This window comes from Stegostoma tigrinum, chromosome 23 (assembly GCF_030684315.1).
Source record: "Stegostoma tigrinum isolate sSteTig4 chromosome 23, sSteTig4.hap1, whole genome shotgun sequence".
In the NCBI taxonomy this organism is placed as follows: domain Eukaryota; kingdom Metazoa; phylum Chordata; class Chondrichthyes; order Orectolobiformes; family Stegostomatidae; genus Stegostoma; species Stegostoma tigrinum.
Genome location: NC_081376.1, coordinates 14,996,095 through 15,016,711, shown reverse-complemented (window position 1 = coordinate 15,016,711; position 20,617 = coordinate 14,996,095). Strand labels below are relative to the sequence as shown.

Here is a 20,617-nt window from a genome sequence, read left to right as displayed (position 1 = left end):
CACCTGCTGCCGTCCTGAGAAAGACCCCTTTACCCATACTCTCTGCTTTCTGCCAGACAGCCAATCCATGCTAGTACCCTGCCTCTATCACCATGGGCTGTTATCTTACTTAACAGCCTCCTGTGTTGCACCTTGTCAAAGGCCTTCTTGAAGTTCAAGTGGATAACATCCATTGGCTGTCCTTGGTCTAACCTGCTTGTTACTTCCTCAAAGAATTCCAATAGATTTGACAGACATGACGTCCCTTTGATGAGGCCATGCTGCTTTTGCCCTATTTTACCATCCACTTCCAAGTATTCAGAAATCTCATGCTTCTAAAATCTTACCTAGGGCTGAGGTGAGTCTAATTGGCCTGTAATTTTCCATCTTTTGCCATTCTCACTTTTTAAACAGGTGTGTCACATTAGCAATTTTCCAGTCCTCTGTGACAATTCCTCACTGTAGTGAATCCTGAAAGATCACTACTCAAGCCTTCACTATCTCTTCAGCTATCTCCTTTAGAACTCTGGGCTGTGGTCCATCTGGTCCTGGTGATTTATCCACCTCCAGGCCATTCAGTTTTTCAAGCATCTGCTCCTTGGTGATAGCCACCATATTCAGCTCTGCCCCTGACTCTCTTGAATTTTTGCAATACTACTTGCGATTTCCACTGTGAAGATTGATATTAAGTAATTATTCGGCTCCTCAGCAATTTCGTTGCTCCCACTACTATCTCTCTAGCGTCATTTTCCAGCAGTTCAACTTCCACTTTTGTCTCTCTTTTGCCCTTTACATATCTAAAGAAACTCTTACAGTCTTCCTTTACATTACTGGTTAACTTACCCACATATTTAATCTTCCCCCTCCTTATTTCTTCTTGTTGCCTCTGTTGGTCTTTGTAAGCTTCCCAATCCTTTGTTTTTCCACTGCCCTTCACCACATTATATGCTTTCTCTTTTGTTTTTATGCTATCCCTAATTTCCCTGGTCAGCCATGGTTGCCTCATCCTCCCTGTACTATGCTTCTTTTTCCTCAAGATGAATTTTTGCTGCGCCTTCTGAATTACTCCCAGAAACTCCTGCCATTGCTGTTCCACTGTCTTTCCTGCCAGGCTCCTCTTCCAGTCAATTCTGCCTAACTACTCCCTCATGCCTGTGTAGTTGCCTTTATTCAGCTATAATACTGTTACCTCTGATTCCATCTTCTCCCTCTCAAATTGAAAGTAAATTCAATCCATATATTGGTCACTGCCTCCTAAGGTTCCTTTACCTTAAGGTCCCTTATCAAGTCTGCCTCATTGCGCATCACTAAATCCAGTATTGCCTGTTCCCTTGTGGGCTCCACTAAAAGCTGCTCCAAAAAGCCATCTCATAGACATTCCACAAATTCCTTTTCTTGCAATCTACTACCAACCTGATTTTCCCAGTCCACCAGCATATTGAAATCCCCCATGATCACTGTGACTTTGCCATTCTTACACACTGTTTCTATCTCGTGGTGTATCTTGGGCCCCAACTTCTAACTACTGTTTGGAGGCCTGTATATAATTCCAATTATGTATCTCTTTTTTACCTCTGCAGTTCCTCAAATCTACATTTTGCACAAATTCATATTTACATTTGACACTCCTAAACAGCACCATAGATTCTCCTAAAGGTATCCTGGGATTATATCCAAAAGGGTACCACACCTCTTCAAAATCAGAGTCCACCTCTCCAAATGACTCCTGTTCCTACAGGGCCTAATCTGTACACATTGAGCTCCATAGACCCTCACCTGCAAAATCCGACTTGAGTGGAGCCAGTTATTGATTTACCTGGGAAGCTGCTTCCACACAGCATTCATGGGTGAGTCACATATCACCACCCATTCCTAAGCCAACCCTACTCCTAAAATGTGAACCGAAAGAACTGTGGATGCTGTAAATCAGGAACAAAAACAGAAGTTGACGGAAAAGCTCAGCAGGTACCTGTGAAGAGAAATTGAAATTAACATTTCGGGTCTAGTGACCCTTCTTCAGATTAACTCTGATTTCTCTTCACCGGTGCTGCCAGACCTGCTGAGCTTTTCTGGCAACTTCTGTTTGTGTTCGTAAAATGTGAGGTGTTTTGTTGAGGAGGTGGGACATCTACATTTTGGGCTCCTCTGCTATTTTCACAATGACAAAGAGGTGCCATCATTGTAGAAATGCAGACCCAATTCTTAGCCCAGTGTTACTACTCTTTTCAATGTGAATATGTTACATTTGTCTATCCTTCTTTCACTTCTGAAGGTCAATACAACTCACCAAATGCCTCTTGGATTGCTTTTAATGTTGGGTGAACCTTCTGTTTACTACTTGTTCGGGTTTGTAAAATGATCGATACGCCCACTGTCATCAACCAAATAACAAATGATGTGCTTTCAAATTTTCAATTCAAGAACTTGACTGATCCTGTTCATTCCAGCTACTGTATTCTCCCAAATCCTCTGCAGTGCTCGCTGGCCACAGAAAAGATTAGACATAATAGTGAACACTACACGCTCCTTCTGCAGAGCCACTGAGGTCAAGAACTTGGACGGAAGACGCAAACAGCCTACTTCCTTATTTAAGGAATGATGCAGTTTGGAGAAGTTTTCCAGACCAATACTTGGAATGCTTGGTCTGTCTTATGAGGAAAAGTTGAGCAATCTACACTTGTATCCCCTTGGAGTTCGGAAGCATAAAGCGGTGCCTTGATTGAAACATATAAGATCTTAAGCAGTCTTTAGAGAGTGGATGTGACAGAATCTGGAACAAAGTCTCACTGTTTAAAAAGCAGTGTTGCTAATTTAAGACAGCAATGGGAGCATGTTTTGCTCACAGAGGGGAATAAGCCTGTGGAAATCCTTTCCTTTAAAGGTGATAGAAACAATCTTTGAACATTTATAAAGCAGAAGCAGATAGTGTTTTGTTGAGTGGTTTTCTGCCCATATCCATGATCTTGTTTTCAAGGCAAACTGCTCAATATGAAGGCAAGATCAAGAGCTGTCTTCATGCTTAGGCTTTTTTTTATGGCACTGTTTTATGCACATTAAAATTAAACAATACAGTACACAGTTTTCAAAGATATACCAAGCTCTAAACCTACTATTAGATTATGAAAGACTATGCCTAATCCTGCTCAGTCTACACCACATGCTTCTCTGTTTCTACCATTTGCATGATGAGACCTCAAGGTTCTGAGTAGCTCTCCATGTGTTTCTCTCTTCCTTCCTTAATTCCAGCCACACTGTGCTATCCCAGTGAGGATGAGTTCTGTAACATCATCGCAAGTTTGTGTCAGTGTCCTAAAGCTCTTTGGATAGCTTCTTAATAAGCAAGTGGGGGGTGGTGAGAATGAGGAGCAATCAGGTCAACCATGAGCTCATTGAATGCCAGAGCAAGCTCAAATAGCCAAATGATCTCCCTCTGCTCCCAATCCCTGAATTCATATGATCACCCTCTGCTCAGGCCAATTACAACCTGTCAAGTGTCTAGTATCAGAGCTTGATGCCTGTCATATCATTGAATTCTAAAATTACTTCTGTTTAATGTGAAAGGCAGCATTTGATGAAAAAACACAAGTCTGCAATCAGAGCTGAATTATTTCACATTGACAGAGATTAATTGGAACTGAGAACTGGATTTGCTTCATGTGTCTGCTAACTACATGTAACCACACGAAGCCATAATTCATGGTTTAAAGTTAACAAACTGTTTATCTAGAGATACTGAACAGCAGAGATTTGATTAGAATCTGAAAGAACTGCGGCTGCTAAAAATCAGAAACAGAAATTGCTGGAAAATCTCAGCAGGTCTAGCAGCATCTGTGGAGAGAAATCAGAGTCAACATTTCTGGTCTGGTGACCCTTCCTCAGAACTGACGAAGTTCTGAGGAAGGATCACCAGACCTGAAATGTTAATAGAGATTTGATTTGTTTAGTTGGAGAATTTGGAAAACAAGTAGGGTGCCATGTTCAGATTTGGTCTCCTAATTTAACATTTTTTTTATTCTTGTGTGGAATGTGAGCATTACTTGTGAGCCAGCATTTATTGCCCATCCATAATTGCCCTTGAGAAGGTGAACTGCCTTTCTGAACCACTGCAACCCATTTGGTGCAAGACATCCACAAAGTTGTTAGGGATTTTGGCAAATCAGCAGTGAAGGAATGGTGATATACAAGTCCAAGTCAGGATGGTGTGAGGCGAGGAGGTGAAATTGACTGCATTGGTGATTGCAAGCATTTGATACTCTTGTCCTTCTGAGTGATAAAGGTCACAGATTGGGACGATGCTGTTACAGGAAACTTGGCAAGTTGCTGCAGTGCATCATGTAGACGGTACACACTGCTCCCAAGGTGTGTGCCGCTGTGAAGCAAGTGAATGTTGAAGCTGGTCAAATGGGTGTTTATCAGCTGGCTGCTTTTTATCAAGCTTCTTGACTGTTGTTGGAGTAGCACTCATCCAGGCAAGTGATGAATATTTCACCACACTCCTGATTTATGACTTATAGACAGGCTTTGGAGAGCCAGGAGCTGAGTTATTCACTACAGAATTCCTAGCCTCCAATTTGATCTTCTAGCTACAGTGTTTATATGACTAGTCCAGTTTAGATTCTGGTTAATGATGTTGATGATGAAGAATTTAGTGATGGTAATGTTATTGAATAGTAAAAGGCAATGGTTAGATTAACTTTTGTTGAAGAGGGTGTTTTCCCAGCACTTGTGTGGTATGAATGTTATTTGATATAGCCCAGGTCTCACTGTGTATGACCATGGGCTGTTTCATTGTTCAAGGTATCACACATTGTGCAATCATCAACAAATACTGCCTCGTGATGGTGGCGTATCCTAAGAAACTCCTGCAGTGATGTCCCAGGACTGCAATAATTGGCCTCCAGCAACCACAACCATCTTCCTTGTGCTATTTATAACTTCAACCAGTATTCGCTGTGGCTCCATGTTTGCTCAGGTTCCTTAATCATAGCACCATAGAACCCTACAGTGTGGGAAGAGACCATTTGGCCCTTCAAACCTGCACTAACTCTCTGAACAGCATCCCAACCAGATCCAGCCCCAACCCTATCCCCGTAATCTCACAATTACCATGGATAATCTACATAACCTGCACATTCCTGAACACGGAAGACAATTTAGCATAGCTGATTCACCTAACCTGTGCATCTTTTGACACTGGGAGGAAACTGGAGCACCTGACAGAAACCTGCAGACGCGAGATAAGTGTGCAAACTCCACACAGCCAGCCACCCAAGCTGGATTTGAACCTGTGTCCCTGATGCTGTGAGGCATCACTGCTAATCACTGAGCCACCATGCTGCTCCAGTGGTATGTACCACAGATAGTCAAATGTTGTCAAGGGTAGTTACTCTCACCTTCTCAGCAGGGTTCAGTTGTTTCATCCATGTGTGGCCCAAGCTCCATATCAATTTTCGCATGAGAGATGTAGCAGCCTCTCAGAAAGGTGCTTTCAGGCAGCAGCAACAATGTGGCAAGAAGCAAGTGATGGCTGAAGGAGATGGTCTGATGGATCCTGACGTGCCCTGGAAAATCTTTCTGGTGCAAAGTTTGGCCTCTACTCATGGAGATGGGGAAGCCAAGCCATGAGAAGCTGCACAACAGAGAGCAGACGTGGTCTTACAGAAGGGCTCTCAGTTCAGGGAAATAATCTTAAAGTGAACTCTGCAATGCTCAATGAGATTACAGATCCCAATAGCTACAGACATTAAAAAAAAATTAAATGAGGCAACATTAAATGTGACTTACAGTAGCATGGACTGGAACAGCTTCCTGTTCTGAGGTTGCTTCTGGGGCACAAGTCTTCAGTACCATTACTAGACTATCTTTGCAGGACCTGATGTGCTGTGTCCACACTCCATCGTTCGTGTGCCTCAGAAAAAGGGAAGAGAAAAATGAGAAGAAATAGCTTTCTATAATGTCTTTTGCATTTTCCAAGTGTCTCAAAGTTTTATAGAATGAATGAAATATTTTCCGTCTTGTAACATAGGCAAACAGGACAGCTAATTGCCAGAATCCCAAAACAGCAATGAAATGAGTAACCAGAAAATGAACTTTAACGATATTTGTGGAAGGATAGTATTTGCTGGGGTACCAGAGAGACCTCTCTTGCTCTTGTTCAATGTGAAAAATGCATCTCCAGATTCACAATCACATATTGGGAGATAGAAAGGCCGAGTAATTCCATTGCTCTACAAGGTTTCCAAGAATGGACGCAGAGAGATGGCTAGTGACTAGATATAATCAGCCTTGTTCTCAACTGACTCGTCATCTACGAAGTGGATGGTTGTGCCAATATTGGTGAATCCGGAACGATGGGATTCTCAGCATTTAGGGACCCAAGACCTTTAGAAAGATTTATGTGGGCTTTTGTGTTTACATCAATGCAAGTGTTAAACACAGCATCCCTGTGAATTCAAGTCCAGACAGCCACTGACAACAACGGGAACAGCAATTGTCAGAAGTTATTAGCAACTATCAGCTACTTTCACTGAGAGGATAGTTTCACAATTCATGAGGAAACTGCAAGTGATTTAATAAACAGTCTGCATGCAACGCCCACCTCGCCCAACATCATTCCCCTGAGTGTGACTTTCACTAATGGCTATTGATAATGGCTTGTTTCCTAAATTTAAAAGGAACCTTCAGGACCACAAATTAAATCTCACTTTCCCAGACTTTGCAATGCCATGAACTAAGCCTAGTTGTTACAAATTCATTTCCCTCTAATCTGAGCAGCAGTTATCGCAAGTCTCTCCATTCACTTACTGAATCAGTTTATGTCACCGGGATCTTCTACACAATAAGTGATTCTGCTTGAATTGTTACTGTTCCAATATTAACTCCATCTGTATGAAGGTGCTGGGAACTGTGTACTTCTTAAAGGGCAGACAGTGTCAGTTGATCAAAGGACCAATAATGCCTCCCAGACTGATTGGAAACTTGTTAATGGTGTTTGGCTCTCTGCAGAGAAGCTGTGCAATCCGTAAATTCCATTTCATAAATTATTCCCTAACCGCACATTTCCTAGAACTGGCTATTCATATTTCCAGATATGCTATTCTCAGTACACTGCTGACTCTTCTTTAAACATTAGACTTATCTGAAAACCTCAACTACAGAGGGATCAACAGTTTCAAAGCTGAACATCTGTGAAATAGTCAGATTCATTTCTCTGCTACATTTTTCCTATACAACACTATGATTTTTAGTGACTGAAGTAGACTTAAAATGACAACAGCAAGTTGAATTCATAACTCTGACAAAGAACTTTAAGCATTCTGTCAGGTAAGCTCTTCTGAGTGACAAAGACCTCACTGCGTGCATTCTGCTTTTAACATTTCCTGAGATTTACAGTTTTATTTGATTTTCAATAATGCATAAGATATATCTTGCCTTTCAAGACACCTGGTTGTTTCAAACTGCTGTAGCCTGAATAAAGTAATTTAAATGTAATAACTAATATAGGCCAGTCAAACTATGCATTGAACGCTCACATAAGCATTAATATGATAATATCTGTTTTATTTTTTGGTTTTGTGCTTGAAGGATTAATATTGGCCAGAACAACCAGCTGAATGAATGTAAAAGCAAAACAACACAATTGCTAAAGATCTGACCTATAATAAAAACAGAATGAGCTGGAGAAACTTTGCATGTCTGGCAGTAAATCTTCTTCAGAACTTTACTTTTTAACATAATGTGAATTTAGAAGACAGGGTTTAGTCAGAGGGAAGTGACAGGGAAGAAATCGCTAGAGGGGCTTTGTTATCGTGAGTTATTGGAGCTTGCACTCCTTATCATCTGAAAGGAAAAGAAAAAGTATTTTTGTTAAAGGGTCAGATCAGGTAAGAGGTGAGATGGCACTGTGAGACCAGCTTTGTGATAGGGTGAGTCAATGCAGCTGGACAGAGTGGTTGAGTGTCTACATATGATAGCACATGGTACCAAATGAGGATCTGGGGTTGTTGCCAGAACTGGAAAGGCCAGAGAACTTTGTGCATCTCAGTGAGACCTGCAACTATGGGTGGAATCAAAAGCTGTCCTTTAACAGCACCTTCAACCCATAACCACTACCATATGGAAGGCACCACCATTTGCAAATTCCTCTTCAAGCCACACACCGCTTCAACTTGGAAATATATCACAGTTCCTTCAGTATCACCAGATCCTGAAACTTCCTCCGTAACTGCTCAGTCAGTCTATCTACAGAAAATGCACCACAGCAGGTCAACAAGGCAGCTAACCATCACCTTCTCAAGGACAAATTGGGATGGGCAATAAATGCTGGGTCAGCCAGCAACATCTACATCCCCTTAATGAATGAAAATAAAATGTTAGCTTAAATCAAAATGGAGCAAGTAGGAGCCAGAGGAAAAAAGATCTGGCTGTGAAGATGAGTTTTGGTAGACACTAGGAGAGATATGATAAGCACGCAAGGTGGATAAGGTCAAGGGGACAAATGGAAATCTTGCTGGAGAGAAGAGCAGAACTTCAAGTTCGGCATTCTTGGAAGAGAAGGGGTAGTGAATTAAATACTAAAATAAAAGCAAGTTCTGAAGAAAAGTCAAGCATTAACTTTATTTCTCTCTCCACAGATCATCAAAATTCATAAACCAGGAGACCCCTCAGACCCATAGTGTCACTACCTGGAACACCAACCTATAGATTAGCCAAGGAACTACACCAAAGACTAAAACACCTAGTAGAAGACTCCTACCACTCCATTCGCTCCACCCAAGAATTCCTGAACACCATCAAAGACACCAAGATAGAAGAGGATGAAATAATGGTCTCCTTTGACGTAACAGCCCTGTTCACATCCATTAACATCAACCTGGCCAAAGAAACACTGACTACACTATTAGAAGAACCGAAGACACATACACCAGACACCACCAACCTCATCAGCAAGGACAACATCATCAAGCTAGTGGACCTATGCCTCACCACCCACTTCACTTTCAATAACAAAACCTACAGACAAACCAACGGTACACCCATGGGATCTCCGATATCGGGGTTCTTAGCAGAGGCAGTAATGCAGAGACTCGAACAAACAGCTCTGCCAATCATCCAACCCAAACTTTGTGTCCGCTATGTGGATGACACCTTTGTCATCACTAAACAAAACAAATTAGAGGAAACCTTCAAGACCATCGATAATACCCTTAACTGGCATAACATTCACAAAAGAGGAGGAAAACAACAGCAAACTGCCAATCCTAGATGTCACAGTAGAGCGAACAGCCAATGGGGAACTTCAAACCAGCGTCTACAGGAAAACAACACATACAGACCAAATACTGAACTACAGGAGCAACCATCCCAACACCCACAGGCGAAGCTGCATTAGAACATTATTCCAACGAGCCACCACACACTGCAGCACAGAGGAACTACGCAGAGCAGAGGAAAATCACCTATACAGCGTATTCAAAAAGAATGGGTACCCTATGAACACAGTCCGCCGATTCCTCAGCAACAAACCCAAACAAACAGACAAAACGGGCTCAGAAACCATAACCGCTCTCCCCTACATCAAAGACATTTCCGAAATGACTGCCAGACTACTCGGACCCCTTGGCATCAGGGTAGCCCACAAACCCACCAACACACTAAAACAGCAGCTAATGAACTTAAAAGACCCTATACAGGCAACAAACAAAACAAACGTCATCTACAAAATACCTTGTAAGAACTGTTACAAACACTACATTGGACAAACTGGCAGAAAGCTGGCCACCAGGATACATGAACATCAACTAGCCACAAAACGACATGACCCACTATCACTAGTATCCTTACATACAGATAAGGAAGGACACCACTTTGATTGGGACAACACATCCATCCTAGGACAAGCCAAACATAGACACACATGAGAATTCCTAGAAGCATGGCATTCCAACCGGAACTCCATCAACAAACACATTGATTTGGAGCCAATCTACCATCCCCTGAAAAAAAAACAGGAAATGACATCACCAATGCAGGAAATGACATCACCAACCCAAGGAAACCTAAACAGATAAATAGAAAGCGGGACATAACACCAGAGCTTCGTCGGAGCCTCACTGATGATGTTACCCAGAATGGTGACGAAACGTCTGAAAACTAACCTTCCAGCTCAGCGAGCAAACTCACATACAGATCATCTGGTTGAGCTGGTCTGCATCTTCATCCTTGGCATCTTTCACTTTCACTTTAGAGATCAAATTTGTTTCAATATTTCAGCTGAAGCACAGCCCACATAATAATATGGCACTTGGTCTTTACAACAGCCTAGATTCACCCCTCAGGTCTTTAGAATTAGGATTTCAACCCAGATCAACTGAGCCAAGGCTCTGTCCTTAATCATACTTATTGTACATACAGACCTGTTCTCTATTTAATCTTAATGATTTTGAAATGGAAGGATAATGTAATGAAAAAATGTCTAGATTCCCTTGAGAAGTATGGTTGGTCTCCAGTTTCTAACAGGTAAACAGGGAAAGACCTTTTGTTGCAAGAAAAGAGATCTGGCCAGTTAGTCAGACAGAGAGGGTTAAAGAGGAATATTGATGCTGTCTCAGAGACCGTAACCTCCTGGCAACCAAACTGGGCAATGGAACCTGTTGCAGATAAATGTAAGAAGATTGAAATAAAATCATTCCTGTCATTAAAGCAATAAATCACGGTCACATTATGTTGTCAAACACCTCAGACTGATGAAATCAGTTAGTCAATTCAAATACCAACTTCAGCAGAAAAAGTTGCCCTCATACCTATTGTCATTTCACTGTTCAATTGGCATTTTAATAGCAGTGCCAGTGCTTAAATACATCAGCAAAAGACACTCCTTCAAGTATTGAGTCAGGAGAGTTATTTGGGTGAAGTGACACAGTGTTAAATCATTGACTCCTCTCTGAAGAATCAGATTTCACAGGCTACTTCTGTTCACTGAACTATTCAATTTGTTTGCCATGAACTTCTCCAGAATTTGTCTCACTTGTTTAGATAGACTGCAGTAGATTTTGACTTAGTGCCCCAGCATAAAATGGAACTAATGCAGCAAACATTTCATCAGAGATAATGGGAACTGCAGACGCTGAAGAATCCAAGATAACAAAGCGTGGAGCTGGATGAACACAGCAGACCAAGCAGCATCCCAGGAGCACAAAAGCTGACGTTTCGGGCCCAGACCCTTCATCTGATGATCTAGGGTCTAGGCCAGAAACGTCAGCTTTTGTGCTCCTGGGATGCTGCTGGGCCTGCTGTGTTCATCCAGCTTCATGCTTTGTTATCTCAGATTTCATCTTTTCCCATTTTTACTTTCTTGACAATCTATTCCACACCAGGTTTTCAAATATTGAGGGAAAATGTTTAACTAATTCAAATTCCACACACTTCCACAAAGTGCTGTAAAAAAATTTCTGCGAGTAAGTTGCAAAGTCTTGTGTTTACATATATTTAAGACTCCCCAGTTTTGGATTCCTGCACCAATGGACAAATCCATGTCCATGCTATCAAATGCTTTCATAATTTTAAAAACCTCCATTGTATCAGCCCTCAGCCTTCTCCTTGTTTGAGGAAGACTTGAGGTTGATAAATCTTTCCTAATAATCATTTAATATAAATACTGTTGTGTAAAGCTGCTTTGGACCTTCACTGTGCCTTCATATCCTGTTATTTTTGTCAGCAACATTTCAGTAAAGCGAACTAAATTATATTTTAAGAAAAGGATCATACTAGCACTGAGAAGAGAGCAGCAGTAAAGAATGTAGAGAAGATGTCCTGTATTTAAGAAGTGTAGGGTGTCCAGGAAGCCTGTACTTTGGGTTTCCTCATACTGCCTTATGCCAAATACATGGCCAGGTGAATAACAGGGCTATAAAACATTGTCACACATAATCAGATGCAAAATAGCAACATCAGTTGGTATGTGAAAATCTCAGTAGCATTTGAGATAATTATGTGTGAAGGCTCACTGATGCCCAAGAGATAATTTCCAGCTGATGGGCCACGATTTTGATCAATGCCACATCATTTCATGAATGAAATTCTGGTTATAAGAGGCAATGACTTTGAATTCCATATTTATATACCTCAGAAGCAAGAAAAAAATACTTCTATTTTAAAATCACTGACTAACATTCTGGGCAATGCATTCCTGCTTCAGGTAATGAAGTTAAATTTTCATTAAAGGTTAGATATCACTGTCCTTCATCAGATCCCCAAACCTCTCCCATTTGTGATCCCTGGGGGTGCAGGGTAATGCTCATTTCTTAGAATATACGATGCATGATTTAATACATGTCAATTAACAAGCCATCGGCCCATGGCTTGAATAGTGTGTTGTCTTTATGGCTTGGGAAAATACAGCATTAGCAGATCTCTGCATGAATGATTTGTCTGCTTTAAGAGCTAAAACAAAGGGTGTGCTGCAGCTGCATAGATAGTGCAGTTAGATCGGAAACAAGCTACTGAGGATGCTGGAGGCCCGGATTTAAAAACAGAAAGTGATGGAAATACTCAGCAGGTCTGGTGGCATTGGTGGAGTGAGAAACCAACGTAGTGTTTCAGTCAGTCAAACTATTCTGATGAAAGGTCATCAAACTAAATATAAAATCAAAATAATGCGGATTCTGGAAATCTGAAATGAAAACAGAAAAGAAAAACTCAGCAGGGTCTATCATCATCTATAGGGAAGAATCATGTCAGACTTGAAATGTTAACACTGCTTCTCTTTCCACAGATGCTACCAGGCCTGCTGAGTTCCTCCAGCACTTTCTTGTTTTGCAACAAACTGAAACATTGTCTAAGATTTCATATTTGCTGCAGTGACCCTGATCATGTTGCAGAATGCCAAGGTTTCTGAGATTGTCACTCAAACTTTATGTCCATCAGACAGCAATTAAGCTGCCATCATTGCTCCTGTTTTTTAAAAGAAGTAAATCTGCCTCTGGGATCTCCCAAGCCTAAGGAGATACAGCAGGATTTCGTGCCAGCAGTGCCACCAGGCTCAATGGCCACTGCTGGGACTGCATGCAATCTGATCCAGCAGCATGGAAACCAATCAGTAATAGGAAAAGTGGGATCAACTGCCAGGGACAAGCCAGACAAAGCCCAGTGACAAAGGCAGGGGTGTTAGTAAGGAGAGGGGTGTGTTATTGTGATGCAGCCATAACAATGGGGAAAGGGATAAGGTCTTTGAGCTGGGAAAGAGGCTGTGCAAGGGTTTGCTAAGAGGTCTTTATGCAGTAAAAGGTAAACACACCATTGATAAAATAACAGCAGCAGGAAGAAGACCTAAATTTTTAGTGTTTTCTTTAAATTAACTTGTAGGATAAGGATATTGCTGGTTGGGCCAGCATTTTTTACTCTTGAAAGGTGGTGGCGAGCTGCCTTTCTCAACCACATGTGTTAAACGGCCACCCCAGTGGCACATGTTAGCAAGTCTGCCTGCTACTTTCCCAACATTGCTGGCTTCTCTCTGTACACTGTGTACATACACTACATTGGGACCACCCTATCAAAACATGACTACATTTATTAATAAGAACAGCTCCCGCTTGACGAATGCCCAGTCACCTATCATCATTGGGACAACTTTGTAGAACTCTGCGTCTGAGAGCCTGGAAGAGGCCGTGATGCTTTTATCCTTGGAAATTCTCAATTCTGTGTTTCATTTCAAGGGCCAGGTGCTTACAAGGATAGCAGCTGGGAGATAAGGCCTACCCTCTGCAATCATCGCTGATGACTTGACTACGTAAATGCCTGACTGAGGTTGAGTGCAAAGACAATGCAGGCCATTCTTCCATCTGTGCCATGCTGGAGCAACAGATGGGTCTCCTGGCAATGGGATTCTGATACTTGAATCAATTCCTGGGGAGGCTTGCAATACACAGAGTTCAGACAGAGCATGCTGCATCGTCTTAGTGTGGTGCCTGTGCACAACTGAGAGCAGGCAAACACTAGATAGGATGAATGCTGAACAGTGCAGAGAATGGTAACAGTCATCTGAGAAGTAAGACGAGGACATTGAATGGGATAAGCGTCACCTTCACCATGATACAGAGGACAACTGTTGTACACAACAAGGTAGACAAGACGTAATTGAAACCCAGTTCCAGTTGATCTGAAATGAGTGAACTTATTACACGTTTGCTGCAGATATTTTGTTGCACGCAAATACTGTTTAATCCCAAAAGTAAATGTAGTTTTTTCTTTGCTTTGTTTTGTGCTCACAAGAATGTGCTCTCAGTTCTAACCTGGGTAATCTACCCATCAAGGTGACTGTTACTGAGCTGGTAAAGGAGTCAGGAAACAGACTTGTTGTTATTTCCTCTGAGGGATGTGTATCTTCCTCTGCAGAGATGGAGGAGGAGCTGATGTCCTGGTCTCTTGTGGGTGGGGGTGGTGCCTGCAGAGCATGGGACAGGGAATGAGTTGAACAACAGGGCTGGTAGCTCAGGCATAATAAGAAGACCACTCACATCGATGTAATGTTCAAGAAGTCTCAGCAATGCCTCTTCTTCCTCAGGAGGCTAAGGAAATTCAGCATGTCCACAGGGACCCACACCAACATTTATAGATGAACAACAGGAATCATTCTATCCGGATGCATCATGGCTTAGTACAGTAACTGCTCTGCTCAGAACTGTAAGAAACTACAGAGAGTTCTGATCACAGCCCAGTCCATCACACAAGCAAACCTTCTATCCATTAACGCCATCTACACCTACCACTGCCTCGGAAAGGCGGCCTTTATAAAAGACTCCTCCCACCCCAGTAATAATCTTTTCCAACCTTTTCCACCTGGCTGAAGTTACAAAAGCTTAAATCCACACACCAACAGGTTCAAGAACAACTTCTTCCCCACTGTCATTAGACTTCTGAATGGACCTCTCAAATTTCAAATTTAATGTTGATCTTGCTTTTTGAGGACCTTCTTTGCAGCCATAACTTGCTATTCCTTGCTCTGTTCAATCACCACATGACATTTGTATTTTATGATCTGCCTGTACTGAATGCAAAACAAAACGTTTCACTGTATCCAGGTACACGTGACAATAATAAGTCAAATCAAAGCATTTGCAGTGGTGTTAATGTGAGAGCAGCACATTACAGCCAATCTCACTTGATTGTTGGGATTTGGAGATCTCGAAATCCTTACATGAGTGTTTTCTATCTTCTCCTGTGGAATCACCGCTTCTCTCCTCCTATGTGATGAAGAGTTGAATGTTGGCCATTCCACCACCTATCTGGGCCCTTTCACCCCTATTTTGGGCTCTAGTTCCTGCAATGAGATGAAGGCAGGCACTGAGTGAGCTGAAAATGGCTGTCACACTGTTTGTGTTGGTGCGGAAAAGGTTGTGAGGAGTCTCAAGTGAATGAGCAGGAAGGGCCGTTAGTTTGGCAGGAGGGAGAGTCAGTGAGAGATATCGAAGATGCTGCATGCATTATTGAGAGTGATAAACATTAGCTTTGGTGGGAAATGGGTGCAGTAGCAGATGTACAATGAATATGAGGCAGCAGAGAGAAGATGGTGGCACTTACCCTGGTACAGCAGAAATTGTGGCACTGTTGCACCTTCCTCCAGACCATGGACACTGCACTGACCCGACCTCGTGACTTCAGTCCAGGGTGCTGTTGGCTGTCACAAATAGCCGTTAACCTCAGTGAACATGTGTTTAGAAAACAGAGTGTTCTTTAACTTAATCAATTCACTCTTTTATTCTCAAAAGTCTGAAAAATATAAGTATCAAAATATTCAAATATCAAATTATTCCCAAATACAACTGTAAAGAGTCAAAGAATACCGCACTGGTCATCCTTTTGTGAACCTAACCCTGCATTTAAATAGAAACACGTTACCCAGGCTTCGCAGTTCCTTTATTCATCTCACGTCACCTCACCTCACCTCACCTCACCTCACCTCATCTCATCTCACCTAACCTCACCTCACCTCACCTCATCTCATCTCACCTAACCTCACCTCACCTCATCTCATCTCACCTAACCTCACCTCACCTCACTTCACCTCACCTCACCTCACCTCACCGCACCTCACCTCATCTCATCTCACCTAACTTTACCTCACCTCACTTCATCTCACGTCAACTCATTTCACCTCACCTCACTTCACCTTACCTCAACTCATTTCACCTCACCTCACTCCACCTCACCTCACGTCACCTCACGTCAACTCATTTCACCTCAACTCACCTCACCTCACCTCACTTCACCTCAACTCACCTCAGCTCACTTCATTTCACCTCACCTTCTGACAAGAAGTTGCTCATGCGCTGCTTCCCTCCGGGAGTTACAGTAGAGGGCTTAGATAATGCTGAGATTTATCTCTGATCTCTTATAGGTTTCCATCCAATCAGAGACATCCACGTCATGTTTTGAAGGACCGATCCTTCCAGTCAGGCTCCAGAACTGTTTCCCTTCTCCTTGACTGGTCTGAGCAGCAGCCGTTGCATACGTGGTACATAGCATGTCCACTTGTTCAGCTTAAATCTCTCCATTCATGCTTTAACCCTTTCCAGCCCTGGATAACAGTGTCATAGTCTCCTCTGGTGGTCCTGGAGAAAGACGATAGCCCTTCTCTTCACCAGCTGGTCAACCCAGACATCCAGATCCCTTATTGTGACACAGTGTTCCAATTGGCTCTCACAGTCGTGACAATGAGCAGCAACACAGTGAAAGGCAAATCCTGGCGTGCACCATTTGTAATAGTGACCAGCTGATGTTTAAATATGGGATCAACACTGTGAAAGCTCCAAAATCCCAACTCTGGTGAGCATTTCCAGCTCATTTGCATGTTAGGAGAATATGGTATGCATTATTCCAGGGATTGCTAAGAGGACCTGCTCTTATGTCTGATTCCTTGACATCTTTAGTTACTGTCTCCACCAGTCATCAGGACATCATCTCAGCCGTTCATGCTTCTGGCACTTTGTTAGTGTTAACCCTTTCAGGCTCATATATAAACTAGTGCTGCTGTGTTTTTCTGACAAGACATTAAACCAAGATCCTGCCTGCCCTCAGCTGGATGTGAAGGATCACATACAATGTTTGAAGAACAGAGAAGTTTTCCTACTTATCCCTCGACTAATACTATTGAAAGAGAAGATTTGGTCATTTTTCTTTGTTGTCTATATGAATTTTCTAGATATGCAAAATGGCCAATATGCTTCCCGTAGTGAGTACACTTCAAAATACTTTGTTGGCTCTGAAGAGTTTTGGGACTGAGGTTCTGAAAGACACCATACAGATCTCAAATTTATATGCAAACTCGATAGGTGGAGCAAATTTAAATCCTATGAGGTTGCTATTGTAGCACAAACATTACTTTTCTTTTTGACTTATTGTCCTCCTAGGACTTCAGTCATTTCTCCTGTCTTCGTAGTAATTACAGCCCGACTGCTTATTTTCTAGAGAGCGATGTTGAATGGCTCATAATGCGTAGATATTGAAATCACACAAGCTACAGAACAGCAGCTCAAGAGACAGTAAAATCCAACACAGTTGCTTGGAAGATGAAAAGTCTTATTCTGAATACATTGCATAGAAGGTCTGGCACAGAAATGATGGACCAAATGGGCTCCTATGAGCCATAAATCTTTCTATATTTCTAGGAGTCCGTCACTTTTTATCCCAAGTCATTGGTGACTTAAAGAACATGAGTTTATTAATAAAGTTCACAACAGTGTATCAACACGAAGATGAATAATGTATTTTAAAAAGTTTACTAGAGATCTAAGTTGGTGGAATTCATCAGAGATATGAAAACGAATGCAAATTTTCCATAAGCAATTAACAGCAAATCTCATACGGCCTTTTACAAAATATTGAATTTTTAAAGCATTTGAAAAGCTGAATGCAAAAACAGCTTATCTGATTACTAAGACAGAGCTGTGAAGCTCAGATAACTGATTCAAAATCATTGGCATCAAGTTCCTGGCTTCCCATTGGCCTTAAGGAGGCTTAGAAAGAGGTGGTGGAAAGGAAATGACTTTCAGTCTATTCACAGAACCATCAGATTGACTTGAGGCCAGAATTTAAAATGGTTCAGATTTTGTTAATAGTCATTCCGAAGTAAGGTGATTTTAGGAACATTGGAGTAGACCACATTGGCTTACCAGGCTTGAAAGGCTATCAAATCAACTTAACATGATCCACATCCCTTGAAATTCTTGCTTAACAAAGATGTATTGACTGAATTCTTTAAAATTTCAACTGCATGCCCAGATTACCCGACACTGCCATTCCCAGTTTGTCCTCCTCCTCCCATTCCCAGTTTGTCAGAATTATCTGGCTACACGTTCCAAGCTTATATTTATATTTATTCCAGGAGCACAACCCGCTTGTGCCCAGAATATGGAAGAATTATTTCATTGCTGCTGAAGAATGAGAGTATTATTCATCGTGCAGTATTATTTCTGAGCTGAGCCCTGGGTTTATTTATAGTAGCGTCCAATATTTTTGAATGTATTGTGTTATCAATAACCTCGGATACAAAGTCAAGGATGTATCTAATATTTACTTTGAAGCTAAAAATTAAATTTACAGGCATCTGAAAACACTAAACACTTACATTATATGTTGTCAAAACAATCTTCAATTTAGCCACACTCAGTACACTTGTAAATTATTTTATTCCCAGACTTTCTAATCAATAATGTCACACTGCCTACTACTTGAATTTTAAATGTTGAACATAAATGTATTAACCATCACTTAACAATCAATGAGTACAAAATATGTAATTGCCTACAAGACATTGAATTCTCAGAGTATTGCATTCCATCTGCAGGTGAGTTATTGGTCTGTTCAATTATTTGAGTTAAAATAGTAATCTAACTTAGCTCAGACAAGCTTGATTTCTCTGTTTCTAGATGTGAGTTTGCTCGCCGAGCTGGAAGGTTAGTTTTCAGACGTTTCGTCACCATACTAAGTAACATCATCATTGAGCCTCCAACGACGCGCTGGTGTTTTGTCCCGCTTTCTGTTTGTCTGGTTAGGTTTCCTTGGGTTGGTGATGTCATTTCCTGCGTTGGTGATGTCATTTCCTGTTCTTTTTTTCTCAGGGAATGGTATTTTGGCTCCAAATCAATGTGTTTGTTGATGGAGTTCCGATTGGAATGCCATGCTTCTAGGAATTGATGATGTTACCTAGAATGGTGACGAAACGTCTGAAAACTAACCTTCCAGCTCAGCGAGCAAACTCACATCCAGAACCTCAACCTGAGGTACAAATCTTCTCAAAACTCGCTTCTCTGTTTCTATTTCTGGGGATTAGCCGTTCACCAATATCCATTGCAAGCTTACTGACTCCCTCAATAATCTTGGCTACGCTTCCTCACGACTTGCTTCCTGCAAGGATTCCATTCCATTTTCCCAGTTTCCCCACCCCCATCATATCTATGCTGAAGATGTCTCCCTTTCCTTCAGGGCCTCTGACATGACGTCTTTTATACTCAACTGACATTCCCTTCCTCATCCCCAGCTATCGTGCTGAGACCTTCAGCCATGTTCAAAACATCTGCTGCACCTCTGTTCTCACTCTTTCCCCATCTTTCTAGAACAATGATAGTATTCCGCTTGTTGTCACTTTCCACCTACTAGTCATCAGTCAAAGGATCAACCTCCACCATTTCCATCACCTCCAGCATGACACTACCATCAAACGCATCTTCCCCTCCATTGTGCTGTCAGCAGTCTGCAGGACCAATCCCTTTGCAACAACCTGTCCACCCCTCCATCACTCCCAACACTTCCTCACTCACTCATGGTATCTTCCCATGCAATTGCAGATGGTGTAACACTTGTCCATTCCCCTCTCTCCTTGTCACTGACCAAGGTCCCCAATATACCTTCCAGGTGAAGTAGCATTTTAATTGAACAAAAAACAAAGAACTGCAGGTGCTGGAAGTCCAAAACATAAACAAAAATTGCAGGGGAAACTCAACAGGTCAGGGCAGCATCTATGGAGAGAAAGCACTGTTAATGTTTCAGGTTTACTGCTGAAGAGAAGTCACTGGACCTGAGATAACTCTGGTTTCTCGTTCCAGGTGCTGCCAGACCTGCTGAGTTTCTCCAGCTATTTCTGTATTTCTTGTGCCTTAATTGTACTTCTTTCAACCTAATTTACTGCATTTTGCTCACAATGTAGTCTACATGGTCTACATTGGCGACATCACTGGTTGACAATTTGTACAGAACACCTCTGCTCAGTTTGTAGAAATGATCCCTACCTTCTGTCACTTGCAATTTCAGTAAATGCCATTGCTCTCATTGTAACATTCCTGTCCTTGATCTGCTGTAATGTTCTGATGAAGTACCACACAAGTTCAAAGAATAACACTTCATTTTCTGCTTAGATGCATTATAGTCTTGAGGTCTCAATATCAAATTCCACAACTTAGAGCTAGGCCATATGACATTAATCTTCTATCTTTCTTACTTTCTCTCCACCAACTATGACCTTTTCTTGCTTGTGTCTTGTTCACTTTGCTCTTTCATTTTATCCATTCACATTTTAACTTAATTCCATTTTACATCTCTATTTCTCTTACACCTCAATTAGCAATCTCTTTGTCTCTTGCTCTGG

The 20,617-nt window shown here is 41.8% G+C and overlaps 1 protein-coding gene and 1 long non-coding RNA gene across 3 annotated transcripts in view; one reads left to right on the top strand and one right to left on the bottom strand.

Moving 5' to 3' along the window:
* LOC125462294 (uncharacterized) overlaps positions 1-5,886 on the bottom strand; it is a 171,855-nt gene extending 165,969 nt beyond the window's left edge. For both annotated transcript variants that reach the window (XR_009447120.1, XR_007249635.2), the window contains exons 1-2: positions 5,764-5,886; positions 5,373-5,608 (exon numbers count right to left, since the gene is read on the bottom strand). This is a non-coding gene — a long non-coding RNA (uncharacterized LOC125462294). The remainder of the gene's footprint in view (positions 1-5,372; positions 5,609-5,763) is intronic.
* Positions 5,887-7,112: 1,226 nt separating this feature from the next.
* LOC132210898 (telomerase reverse transcriptase-like) lies at positions 7,113-9,521 on the top strand. Its single transcript, XM_059653928.1, has 2 exons — positions 7,113-7,302; positions 8,613-9,521. The coding sequence occupies exon 2, from the start codon at positions 8,804-8,806 to the stop codon at positions 9,368-9,370; it is 567 nt and encodes a 188-aa protein (XP_059509911.1). The 5' UTR covers positions 7,113-7,302; positions 8,613-8,803; the 3' UTR covers positions 9,371-9,521.
* Positions 9,522-20,617: the final 11,096 nt, after the last annotated feature.

Bases quoted from the DNA above. Each gene is read 5' to 3' on its own strand.
- LOC132210898 (XM_059653928.1), top strand. From the start codon at position 8,804: ATGGTCTCCTTTGACGTAACAGCCCTGTTCACATCCATTAACATCAAC.